This window comes from Kryptolebias marmoratus, linkage group LG19 (genome assembly GCF_001649575.2).
Source record: "Kryptolebias marmoratus isolate JLee-2015 linkage group LG19, ASM164957v2, whole genome shotgun sequence".
NCBI lineage: Eukaryota > Metazoa > Chordata > Actinopteri > Cyprinodontiformes > Rivulidae > Kryptolebias > Kryptolebias marmoratus.
The window spans coordinates 2,985,409-2,999,450 of NC_051448.1; the positions used below are offsets into that span (position 1 = coordinate 2,985,409).

Genomic DNA, 14,042 nt, shown 5'->3' on the forward strand with positions numbered 1-14,042 from the left:
ATCCATCCATCCATCCAACAATCCATCCATCCATCCAACCATTCATCCATCCAACAATCCATCCATCCATCATCCAAATAATTATCATCCATCCATCCAACCAACCAACAATCCATCCATCCAACAATCCATCCATCCATCCATCCAACCATTCATCCATCCAACAATCCATCCTACAATCCATCCATCCATCATCCAAATAATTATCATCCATCCATCCAACCAACCAACAATCCATCCATCCAACCAACAATCCATCCATCCATCCATCCATCCAACCAACAATCCATCCATCCATCCATCCAAATAATTATCATCCATCCATCCAACCATCCATCCATCCATCCATCCATCCACCATCCATCCAAATAATTATCATCCATCCATCCATCCAACAATCCGTCCATCCATTCATCCAAATAATTATCATCCATCCAATCAACCAACAATCCATCCATCCATCCATCCATCCATTCATCCAAATAATTATCATCCATCCAATCAAACAACAATCCATCCATTTGTCCAACTATCAAACCATCCATCCATCCATCTTATGAACCAACCAACTATCCATCCAACATTTATCTAAACAACCATCCATCCGTTTGTCCATCCAACCCACGACCCTTCCAGGAATGTATCTGTCCATTTATCCACCCGTCCAACCAACCATGCATCCATCCAGATATTTGTCCACCCATCCATTCATCCATCCACCCACCTATCCATCCATTCATCCATCCATCCATTAATCATCCATCCATTGATCCAACATCCACCCAATCATAAAATAGTATTTCATACTGTATGTGTAAATTTTTATTTTTTTTATCTGTATTATTTTCTTTTTCAAACACTCATTTATCTTTACTCATCAAGCAATAATTGATAAGTGAGAACTGATGAATATTTAAAGAAAATGCAAATTAAAAGCATTTCAAACCTAAACACAAGCTGATTCATCCATCACATTTAAGAAACAATAAATATATTCAATCAGGATGACAGCATTGTAAACAAAATATAAAGGTTTTATATTTTAATTTTCCTCTCAAACTCTTTGAACCCAAGTTAAGATTTTTATTATGACCTAATTTACATTTCTTCTTTCAGATATTCTGTTTTCTATCTTCTTTATCAGGCATTTCTCCTCCTCCTACGGTTTTATTATAATCTCTTCTCAAGGCTGTGCTTTAAAAGTGAACGAAAAAGTAAAATAAGTTCATCAGACTGAAAGAAGCCATTGTTTCTCATCACAGTCACCCACGCATGTGCTGCCTCTGCACACTTTCCTCCCCGAATTGATTTTGCAGCTTCGAGATGAGCAGGAAAACTCACACGACTCGCCCTCCTTCCCGTCCTCAAAAGCTCCAAAAATGCTACATGCTTTTCTTTTACTAAACCAAATTATCTGGATCCAAGACACAAACCGTGCTGCCAAAATGTTTTTCGTTGCCGTGGAAACTGTTGCGCCTCCAGATTGTTGAAAGTCAAGTTTACAAGAGACGTGGAAATTTAACAGCCACTGGCACCTGCAAACACTCACCGAGGCTTTTAGGCAGCAGATTTCGAACAAATTCATTGTGGTCTCCCACATGGAGGATGCTGTAGACGCTGGAGGTCATCAGCTCTTCCTGGGTGTAGCCGAGATAACTCGTCACGTTCTCAGAGACGAAGACGATGCGACCCTCGCGGTTGACCACAAAGAAGAACCCGTCTAGGGCCTGTGTGAGCGGGAGAAGGAGGAGAGACGAGACTCGGCGTGAAAGCTGTGAACATCAACGCAGACGTGGTGATTTTTGTGCAGCGTTTTACCTCGAGCAGCATGGGCCCCAGGGCCTCCTTCTCCACCAGCCCCTGACTACTGGAGGAGATGTCGCTCTTCTGCACATCCTCGTCTGGAGAAAGAAGAGCTGCTTTTTCTGTCGGGGGCAAACGACACAGAAATCATTAAACGTCAGTGCATGTCATCCTAATGATCCGGGCGCGCCTTCCCTCACCCTGCTCACGCCGTTTGATCTGCTGGATTTGGTCCACGGTGCTCTTGAGGATGTGGCACTTATCGGGCTTCACGCTGAGACTGGCAATGTCGCCCATGTTGGATGACAGCAGCTCAGCCAGCTCCTCGATGTAACGGCACTCCAGCTCCCGTCTCCGCTTCTCCAGACTGCAGGAAGAGACGCAAAATAAGATGGCATTTCCTGAAGGGATGCATACTGCCTGCCATCACCTTTCATGGCAGAGTTTTAAATCCTTATTAGCAGCTTCTACATCATTAAATGATTGTTTGGGGGTTAATTTAACTCAAACTCATCTGGGTTAGAACACAGGAAATATTCTTCGCCTTTGTTTACAACTAAATTAGGAGATCAGTTATGGAAATGATCCCTCCAACTTCTGCTTCAACGCTCCTCGCTGCTCGATTTCCTCCCCAGAATGACTCGATTCCTGTCAAGTCATCCTCGCTTTCCGTCGCCGTTTCTCCACAGAAGAAGAAGATCTTCACCTTTCCTCTTCCCACCTGGCATCTCTGACTCCGTTTACATCTGGGGATTATTTCACCGACTCGACATCCGTCAGACTGAAGTGAACTCGTCAATGTTAGAATGTAAACAAACGACTTGTAATTGTTGGCAACAAAACCTGACTCTGCTGATTATTACAAACTTTGTGGTACTTTTGGCAGAGAATGATGCATATTTATGCATATTTTCAAAAGCAATAAAAAAGTCACATATTTTGACCGATATTGCAGCTTTAAAGTAATTGTGTGATGTAACGGGATGTGGTTACGGCTGTTTTGCAAATGTTATCAGGGTTTCTGAAGGTTTCAGTAAGTTGATTTTAGGACCTTTTAAAAACCAAAGGATTCAAATTTAAGACCTTCATGATTTATGCAAAATAAGGAGTCACAAATTTTATTGCTTTTCATACAGATTCAGATTCAGTCCAGGTCATAAAAAAAACCACGTTCTGGAGCAGAGCAACTGGACTCTTTTGCGAGGAAGGCTGAATAAATTCCTTCTGACGGGACGGCGGCGTGATGGGACGTTCGGTTCTGTCAGAGCGTAACATCGTCTGAACTCCTCAGACACAGACAGAGACAGAGCTGAGAAAAGAAGCAATGACTGCACGAACGTACACAATTAGGACTTAACTGGATGGATTTTAAGACCTAAAATGGAAAATTTAAACATATTTAATACTTTTAAATGGCGATAATTCAATTTAAGATGTTTAAGACTCTTGCAGAAACCCTGGTTATAGGTAACCTCACCTACAGGACAGCAGGAGACAAATAAAAACAAAAGTTCTTTATATTTTAAAGGATTTATCAATTCTTGATCATCTTTATTTGAATTACTAGTTGAAGTTGTTGCATTTTATTACAGAGAATCTAACAATGGGAAATAAACTGCTGTTTCCAGCAATGGCAAATAATAAAAGAGACATTTTAGCTTTATGTAAAATCATCTAAATGTAATAATTTTAAAATATTATATGTCCATGTAACTACAGAGCTCAATTAATGAAAAATACTGAGTGGAATCAGGGAAACTGGTGTCTTTAAAGTGAAATGTTTATTTCTATAATATGCTTAAACTCTTTATTTTTTATTCTGGCGACCTGTCTGGGAATTTCCTGTTCAAATTTCAGAAGGTGCATTAAGGCAGGATTCAAAACATCAACTGTCCCCGGAGGCGAAAATGCAACCTAATTACACAGAATTCAAGGTTTTCAAGCGCTGGCTGGCTGGCTGCGAATGACAGGAACAGAGAGGTGAGAGGGACCGGGAGGAGGATGCGCTCAGACAAGAAGAACCTTAATAATTTACAATCCTGTTGAGAGAAACGCAAACTGGGCCTCATGAACCACGAGGCGGGTTTAAGTGAAACGCTCAGTAAGTTATCACACACAAACCTGCTCCGATAAAGGCCTGACCTTGTAACTGTAACGTTATTTGGTAAAGTTAAAGTCAACGCATGTCTTTGATTAAAGGAAGTTTATTTACGGGACGTCCCGCTCAGATTAGCTCATCTCAGCTGCTCGTCCAGAGAACAGCCTGCTTTGTCTCTAATTTAAGGTGAACCTCCTCCAGCTCCAAAAAAGAGAGATAAACTCTTTGTTCGTCATCACTCCTACACGTCCATCTAATCTCTATGCAAACACTGCGAGCGTAACACAAAAATACGCCAGAGTGGCACCATCTAAAACTACTTGGGACTGGGGGAATAAAATCAGGAGTGGGGTTGAATCCCTGATGGTGTTCATCCTGAAGGAAAAACTAAATTTAGTGCCAAAGCTGCCGCCTTCCCATAATAGGTTAGCATTGAGCTTTTTTTAGGTCTAAATATTCACAGATAACAGATAATCTGAAATCATCCGCCCCCCTCCAGACATGCACTGCCCGTCTTTAATGGTGGTAAATCAGAAGCTCTACTGTTCTGTGCAAAGCTTTGAGCTAAAGCCCGATTTCAGGACCGCAACACTGACACAAGACCCGAGGAGGTTTATCATCTCGGTTTTAGCACATTAGCATGTGGTGAGCAACCCGCACATCTGCAAGAACCATTTTTATCGTCTGTCCGACTAAATAAAACTTGTAAAGAGCCACAAAATTGATTTTTAATATTTTATATGCTGTATAAATATGATAGTTTATGACACCTCTGGGTTAAGACGTGATGAAATGTTTTAAAATTTACAATCATCAGTTCAAAAGTCGACATCTTTAAGATTCAAACGCTGTGATCTATACACTTTATTCTATGTTTGCATGTAAATTAAACTGACTGTAAATGTGGTGCTTTCTGAGCGTTTTCTCATCATGCAAGCTTCCTAAAATCAGCTGAATCAGAGTTTATCTCCAATGTTTGTGTCTTTTCTACATGTAATAAAGAACTGGACCTATAGAGAACTATAAAACCTTCATGAGTCCCGGTTAATGCTCTGTTTTTTGTTTTTAAACCCGTTTGCTTGTATTCCTGGCTGTGCTGATGTAATGTTTGTTTGTGCTGTAGCAGACGACATGACGGGGGGCTTACCTTTGCCCCGACGTGTCGCATGGCGAGCCCTTCCTCTTGCGTGACTCCGGCGTGGCAGGGTCCAGGGGGCTTTCCCCTACTGCACTCATTTTCAGTTTAAACTGACCTGAAAAAGGAGAGGAAAACCCATGAGGCTGCAAGCAGCAACGCAATTTGTGCGACTTTGTTATGTGTTCGAAGCAGCAACTTCCAAAGCAGACGGACGTAAACCGCTTCACGTTTAGGGGAATTTTGTTTATTAAAAAAACAACAAAACTTGAGACACATCGACAAACCAACATAAACACGACGTGAGCTCAATCGTTATCAAAGTAAGAATCTGTAAAACCCAGAAAACCTTGTAAATACTTGTGCAGAGGAAACACAAACCGCCATTGTTCCAAAAGTATTAAGTATGGCTGCAAAGCCACGCTGCTCGCGGGACAATAATTCTTTTTGACTAGCCTTGTTTACATTTCACCTCGGGTCACCCCTCTCCTCCTCGGCCCTTGTGTTGCAAACACAAAGCACTTAAAAAGATCCATCCGCCACAGTGAGGAATGGGAGCACTGCTTCGAATCAGCACAAAATACAAATCAGCCTTGTTTCTGGGGAGGCCACGTCCTGCATCTACTGCACATATTAGCTTAAAAAAACAGAAATTTAATTATAACGGTTTCAAAAAGGAGAAAACGACCATATCTGTGTGCAGCTTTTTGTACACTCTGATAATTGTGCAAAAAAAAATGAAACTAAAGTAAAAATCCACAACATTTTAGGTCAGTTTTTGTTTTTGCATTGAGGCAGCAGCTGCAGGTTGTAGCCAAACTTTAGTCAGGACTTGACTAAAGATGCTTTTTATTTATTAATGATAAAATAAAAGCTTGTGCTTTGATGTGATTACCCAAAAGTATTAGCATGTGCTACGTGAAACATATCGGTCTATGATTTATTTCAGTCCAAACAGTTCTTTGTGATCCTGATTCTGATAAACTGTGCAGTCCTACTCCATACACATTTGATAAAAACAGATAATTAAAACAGGATTATGTGAAACTAATGCAGTTTTTAAATTAAATATTAAAAATATATTTATCACAGTTTCTTCAACCTTAAAATGTCAAATGCAAATCTCTTTTTAAGCAAAAAAACCCCACAATATTCAAAATGTCATCACAGGGGCTTTAAATATAAACTTATTAACTATATTTTAGGTTGACTAACTTGTTGTTTTTTTAAATAAAGTGACAGTTCTTTTTAAACTATTAAAAGAGGCTCAATCTTTCCAAACTCTCCTTTAAATAAAGCCAGTCTGTTTCTGAAAATTCACCAGCATGAACTTTATTTATTGAAAAAATAAAATAAAATAAAAAACAAGATGCAGCAGCTACAACTGCACTACCCAAATCTACGTAGATTTTTTTTTTATTTCTAAGTTATAAACCTGCTCCAGCTGTTTGTTTGACTCCAGGGTTGTCACGTGTTGATGCGTTCAGTTGACCATACAATCCCAAAGACCAAATCAGGCTAAAAGTTTACTAATTTGGATTAGAGGTGACATGGAGAGATGCTGAGATTTGTCATAAAAATGACACATTTCTGGATGTTGTTCAGGCAGAAAAAACATCCAACTTTCAGAAATGGTGCTCTTCAGAGGCTTAAAAACACCAACAGCTTCCATGGAGGCTTTAATACCAAGGTAATCTAAATTACAATTTAATTTGAAAATGTTTATGCTAACCATCACTGATGTTGCCATGGTGACCGTGAAAAACATCAACAAATAATGTCTTTTTTTATCGTAAAACCTTTTTATTAAACATATTTTTTGCTTCCCAAAGGTCAGGACCTTTAATGCGATTTAAATAAAAGATCCAACCTTTGCTTACAGTAGGTTTAATTTAGAGCATGATGCTATTTTTAAAGACTTTCTACCTCCCACTCAGATTTAGACACTTACTTTAGCAATTATCGTGTTGCGTGAGTTTGATGAGTCAGGAGGGCTGTAAGGGCCCAGCCGGTGGAAACGAGTTGTTCTGGTTGTTACCGGACAGGTCCTGAGCAAACTGGAAGCTCAGGGGACCAACGAGGAGGAAGCATCCGGGAACAAGTTCACGTTTTCAAACCGACTTCCTGACTGTTGGTGGACGAAGCATCCGTTTCACAAAGAAGTGCTCAAGTTCAGGAAGACAGGAGTCAATACAGAAACTACCCCTGGAAAACGTAAAGGGCACACTGTAGTCTTGAGATTTGTTGCGGCACGAGGAAATTGTGAAGCAGTTTCTATTTATACCAAAAAGGGAGATGTGAAAGTCTCCCTGCAGTCATACTTCTGAACAGTAGGCGTCGCTAGTGAGGAAACAAACGCGATGTTCTGTAGAACTTGTTAGAAGTCCTAGAAAAAGTAGGCAATAAAAACTGAAAACTACAAAGAAAAATTGCAATAACACGTGTAAAATCGTTTTGGTTATCTGAACACACCGTGCAGCAGATTTTAGTACAAATAAAAAGGATTTTGTATCTTTAGGTTTATTATGCAACAGCAGAGACGTTACCAAGTCAAATGCAAACAATAAAAGGATTTTTGGTTGTGCGTTTCCTGGATAACCCCCCTTCAAAAAAGTGCAATAATTTAAAGAGCACTAAAGTAACTTAAAGCTGCATCTTTCCAGGACTCTGCGTATTTCTGCCACCTAATAAAACTGACGTAAAGTTTCAGAAACAAAGAGCAGAAATACAAACAAACCCTCTGACAGGATGGCAACCATCATCTGAGTAAATACCAACACCCTGGTCAAACAAAGACATCAGTGGTTCCATTAACCATTAATCACTGTTCATGTAATTACTGCTGCATGACTCCTTGTTGAGTTACTGGTTTACCTTTAGAACGTACAGAACCTGTCCGTGTTCCCACTGCCTCTAATTTCACAAACTATTTTCTTTTGTTCCAGGTCCTTCTCCTCAGAGACAAACTATTTTCACAGATTGTCAACAAAGAAAAACACCCTGCTCTCTGTCCTGAGGCGTGGTTGGTGCATGAATGTAAAATCTCTTCATGCCACTCAGTTTTATTGACACGTTATCACGTAATAAAAAAAAAAAATATCAGTGTTCTTGTGTACGACTTGGCACAGCCGGGATAGGAAGTGCATTATTCAGGCAGCTGACTGCAGCTTCTCCCTGCAGCCCTCGCTCAGCACACCACAGGTAACACATCTGACAGGTGAAACAAAACAAAAAAAGCAAAGCAGGAAATGCACCGGTGCAACCGGTATCACTGCCAGTTTGGTTGCCTCACATGGTTTACGAGGATGAGAGCGGCGGCTGTAAACAAAACTTTACTCAGAACTCATAAACAGTTACTGCAGAGCACATTTTAATCAGTAAATCGCAGAACTATAATTACTAAAAGGCTACAGAACGAAATCAACAGTTTGTTTCTGTGAGTACCCGACCTGGCAGACAGTGCAGCTGGGTTTATTCCTTTTCTTTTGCATAATCAGTGTTAAAATTATATTAAAAAAAATTGCTTTACAAGGAAAGACGTGCTCTTGTTTGGTTTATGGGGTTGCATCGTGATATTCTCTGTTATGATTTTCAGGTTATGATGAAGTGGTTAATTCGCGTTGAACTCATGTGAAGTATTTGTCAGTTTTTGGTGACAAACTGTCCCGATTGTTCAGTTTTCAAGGACATTAATACACCAAATAAAACAGTTACAAACTGGTATGAAGTGTAGTAGTAATCACGGATCCTGCTAAAGCCTAATATTTTTAGCGTGTTTATGGAACAACACCTGCCATCATCTCTGAAAAGGCTGGAGCAGACACACAGGAGTAGATGGAGCTTCCACGGAAAGATTAGCTCAACGTTAAATATTATATTTGCATGTAAGATAGGGTCCATTGTTGAGTTCAAGCCCAGCAGAACCGCAGTTATGACTGAGACAGAATCATCCAATTTATAGGTTTTCCAACTATAAACCATCATCAATCCAAATAAAGACGTTAAAATCAGCAACACCTGTTTCAGATTACTAACTTAAGACAGATGACAACTGAAATAAATCTCCTCTGATTATTTTTTTTTATCTTTATTGATCTTAAAGCAATAATAAGAAGCATGACAGCTTCCACAGTTTGAGCTGGAAACGGAAACACTCGAGTGAGCGTCGCACAGATCAGAAACAACAACACGCTGTAACACGCACACACCTGCAGACCAGGTCAGCTGCCTGCTCCTGACCCCCCTCTCTCTATAAGTGACGTACGGTGGAGGAATGATCCTTCAGCTGTCAAACAGGATGAAGATGAAGAAGAAGAGGAAGCAGCAGCGCCACAGAGCCAGCCATCTATGAAATAAAGTCCCCATTACTCGTCTCTTTAGGTTTCCTCCCTCTAGGCTTTCCCCTCAGACGGTCTCCCTTTCTGCAAGCTGCCTTTACACACACACACACACACACACACACACACACAAGTGCCAATGTATATCTTGCGTGAAGAGTGAGGAAGAAACCACCAGGTGGAGAGTGGGTAACAAGAAATTAAGGATTATTAGAAGAGGCGGGAGGAGAAAAAAGGCGATCCTGCTCTCAATTAACACAAACAAAATATATTTTTTGTTATTTATTTTAGCTCACAAGCTGATTTTTACCCATTTAGGTTCTTCAAAACCCTTGTGGTCATGAATATGAGGAAACAATTCCTTCAGTAATGTAAAAATAAGCATTAAATCATAATAAATGTTAATTTTGATGTATCCAAACCACTCCTCCTCCTACTGATATTAACTGAGAGTTCGTTATAGTTTAGGTTTAAACCTAAAAATATTTCGGTAATAGTGGAAACTGATAAAAGCAGGGACCGTGAATGCATAAAAACAACAGTAAAGGCCATAAAATGTTGTTTAATCGATCCATTAAATGATTCTTTTCATAGCTTTAGATGAATTAACTTGATTAATTCGTCACAGATCCTTTTCTCCTCTGAGATTCTGCTCCCGCGTGGCGCCTCCACCCCTCTCTGCCGGGCGGAGGTGGCCATGCACCCGTTCATTCATTCATTCATTCATTCATTCACTGATCCGCTCTGCGGTGCGGAGCTAACATGCAGGAATCAGTGACAGGTTGTTTTAATTGTTCGTGTGCAGGCTTGCTGCGGCACGTGGCGTCCACACCAGTTAGTTTTACTCATTATGGGATCAATACACAAACAGACTTTATACCAATGATAAACTAATTAGCCTAAAGATGAAAAAGTCAATGTGTGTAAGTTTGTTTTCTACTAATACGTACAATCTCTCATATCATTTTGCAGATCTGAAACTGAAGCAATACGTTTTAAATATTTTGTGTTTCCGTCTGCACTGAATATTGATCCAAGCCAAATTCTTCAAATGGGACACAAGGAGGACATCTCTGGACTTGTGTCTAAATGAAAATATAGTCTAAATTCAGCTTTAACTCCTCAAACACTGCTTCTGGAGGCACAGTATGCAGTCGAATTATCTATAGAGCTCATCTTAAATAAAGTTTATGTTTATTTTTATGTGATGTCTGCTTCTGCTAGTGCGTTTAATTAAAAATTAAAAAAATTAAATGTGTAATTTCCAGCTTGAGAAGGAAGCAAAAACAGTAAAATAAAGCAAATAGTCAGAAATAGTAAGTTTAATTTGCCAGTAAGGGTATAAAACTTTAGACAAAGTTCTGGTTAATAATTATTTTCTGACTTTCTGAGGTAAAATAAATTTAAATAGAAGTTGAAGCTTTCTTCAAACACTTAAATTTCCATCCTGAACCTTTTATCAATAAAACTGATTAGGGAGATTTGTCTTGAACTCTTTTGACAATTGATGCACATAAAACTGGGTAATAAATTAAATAAGTCTTTAAAAGTCCTACTTTTACCAGCTTTTAAACTGTAACCTAAAACATAACTTTATTCAGTGTTTTTTTATTATCCAAGCAACAACCTGACAGGTTTTTAATCCATAAAATAGCTGCTGTCTAAAAGATTGTCTAGATATGCTTTTTTTTTATTACTGTAAATAAGCTTAAAGCTGATTTCGCTGAGTAACTTTAAATAAAAAAAGTAGAATAAATACGGTAACGAGGTAAACGCTGCCGTGTTCCTTTAAGAGTCCCTGTTTCTCAGCTGAATACGCTGCTCAGCTCCAGTCCATTGTTTCCCACCATCTGTGTCCACCCAGAACCAGGATGTTTACCAGGAGTAAGAAATAACCTTGGCCCGCACACGGCTCCACAGACACTACAACCCACCGCCGAAGCCCTCGCTGCACAGAAAACCTCCACAGAGATGTGTGCAGTAAACTGCACAATGTGTGAAGCTAATTAAACAAACTGCATACTTAATAAAATAATCCACACCTGTTCAGCTCACCTGTGTGGGTTTGGGACAGGTGACAGTAACTAAGACCGTATGGTTTCCGCCATGAGGAAAACATGGATATGAAAGTTTAATTTAATGCAAAATGTTGCATAATTAAGGCTGAAAACGTTCCATCAGGGGGGAAAAAGTCGTTAACAAATCAACAGATATGACGTCAGCATCGTCACAATCAGAACTGGAACATTATTAGTCTTTTTACACTTTATTTATTGCAATAATTATGAAAGAAAGTGTGAATTTTAGCTTCATATGTGAAGCATTTAAACAGAGGGACTGAACTTCCTCTAATAAAAACACCTGGAAAGGGTCAGAGCTTTAACAGACTTTCTTTTAAATTTTATTTTCTTCAGGCAATTTTTGTAAGAACTACAGAAAAATTAACATTTTGATAAATATACTTTAAAGCTTTCAGTGAAGTTGGGCTTGATAAACATTTACAAAAACTCTGAAGAAGGAACAACGTATCCTGTTAGGATTTGTCAGAGAATAACTTCTGTTATAAGCAAAACTTGGAAGCAGAGTTTTTACATGACATATCCTTAAAAATAACAGATTTTTTTAAACTGTCTAAATGTTGGATTGTCTATTATTGATGTGTGGGATTTCTGGAGTGTTTACAAAACAAACAAAAATAAAAATCTAAAAATCGTGACCCTGTAAACCGAACATTTGAGAATCGTTTTTCCTTCTACCTTCAACACTAAACACAATCTGATGTCTCCATTTTCTCCTCCGACATTTTATCTGAAGGCGATTTTATTTTAAGTTACAATCTGAACAAACAGAAGAGAAGAAACTGTGATTAAAAGCATTTAAGCTGCAACTGAAAACCTCCAACTACTCCAATCCTCAGGTATCTGAACACAACGCAGCGTTTTGTTCACTCGAAATAAGATTTTTCAGCTGAATGTGCGCAAACTCTGACTATGAAAGGATTGTTGTTTAGGATGGTTGCAGCTTTTTATTTAAGAAAAAAGCAGCAGAGATGGTGCAGAGATGGTGTCTGCAGGTGAAGCATTTAAAAGCTGTCAACATGTTTTTCATGAGTTTTCTTTTAAAATTGTACTTATCGTATTAGTACATACATCTGAATTGATGAAAATGAGAGAAAATATAATTAAAATATATATAATTAAAAATATAGTTAGAATGATGCAGTTGAGGCCCCAAAACGGCTCTTTCTCAGTCGCTTTCACCCACTGACGTACAGTTTAGCGTGAACACGGATATGAGCTGTTCCAGCAGGATATAAGCTGCTGAAATTTAACTTTTCCATTTCACACAAATCACAAAGTTAGCTCGATATTTTCACAAGCATGTTTAAATGAAACATCAGGCTCATCAATGTGCGTTCGACTCCACGTTGGGGCTTCACGGAATAAATAAAACCGCAGATTTCTCGCCTCTCACGTGGAGGAAAGAGGCTTCTGACACGTCGCACCCGAGCAGCACCTTACCTGGTGTAGGGCTCTGGTAGAGGAGTCATGTGGGGGGCTGTGGTGGCCTTCTTCTGGGATCAGCTCAGAGATCGGTGTCGAGCAAACAGGCCTGAATTTGAGATGATGGAGCGCTAAGGTCACGGCTCCACGGCCGCCGTGTCACATGGTACCATCCCAGGTGCAGGAAGAAGCCTGTTGGCCTCCGACTGCAAACGAGAACAGGTACAAAAACAAACAAACATATTATTATTATGACGTAAACAATGAGAACAAATTGGTCTGCAACGTCATTTAGTTCAATCCAATCATTAATTATGTAATTAAGAGCCAGAAGGTCCCATAAAAAGCAGAGATTGGAGGTTCTCCTTAGGGTTTGTTGGACTGACCTGATATATTCGCAGCTATCTTTAAGAGTGTTTTTATTTTTAGGGGAGAAGAGAAGCAGGATGAGCTTCTCTGTACAACAAAGAAAACAAACAAAGTGCCTGAAAACTTTAGTTTTTAATCAAACTTCTGACAAGGAAGCGGATCTGTGCAGCCCATCTGTGAGTTGATATTAAAAGGCTTCGGGCAGGTTTATACCTGTAAGACTGGAAGTGTGGTTAACTTCTAACATGATGTCATCATCAGGTCAGTCGGGTCTTAACCGGACGTGGCTTCGTTGTTTTGGACAAAACCCAATCGAGAAAAAGGAGGTTTGAAGGTGGAGGAAACTGCTTCTACTGGTGACGATAATATAATTAAAACAAACATGTTTGTTTAATTCTTTGGGTAACTTGTGTTTAACAGCTGGTAGATGATTGTGAGAGCCAGCTAAGAAACCCCACAGCTGATCTGTGACAAAGTGAAAACCCTTTTTGTCTCGTTATTACAAAAAAATGTGGTCTGTTTTATTACATTTGGCTGCTGCTCGTCAACTGTCCTATAAGTTAGGCGATCGAAAAGCAAAACCTAACCTCAGGGGAAGGTCACATTTTTTAGATTACGTTTTAATGTGTTTTTTAAATTTTATGTCTTGGCTGATCCTAAAATGATACCAGAGTCCATATTTCAAATTTAGAGCCATTAAGAAGTCATTTTAAGCAACAAAAAGCAGGGAGAGTTGTTTAGTTTTTATTTTTTTCCCTTGGTTGTTTATGAAGCTGCCTACACAAACTAACTCGTGA

The 14,042-nt window shown here is 39.3% G+C and overlaps 1 protein-coding gene across 3 annotated transcripts in view; it reads right to left on the reverse strand.

Annotated features, from left to right (window-relative positions):
- The window catches only part of ncoa1 (nuclear receptor coactivator 1), a 45,497-nt gene that overhangs the window by 18,290 nt on the left and 13,165 nt on the right, over positions 1-14,042 (reverse strand). For all 3 annotated transcript variants that reach the window (XM_017431413.3, XM_017431411.3, XM_017431412.3), the window contains exons 2-6: positions 12,895-13,082; positions 5,049-5,154; positions 2,004-2,170; positions 1,819-1,925; positions 1,550-1,727 (exon numbers count right to left, since the gene is read on the reverse strand). In XM_017431413.3, the coding sequence (XP_017286902.1) occupies positions 1,550-1,727; positions 1,819-1,925; positions 2,004-2,170; positions 5,049-5,137 (541 nt within the window). In that variant the 5' untranslated portion in view covers positions 5,138-5,154; positions 12,895-13,082. The remainder of the gene's footprint in view (positions 1-1,549; positions 1,728-1,818; positions 1,926-2,003; positions 2,171-5,048; positions 5,155-12,894; positions 13,083-14,042) is intronic.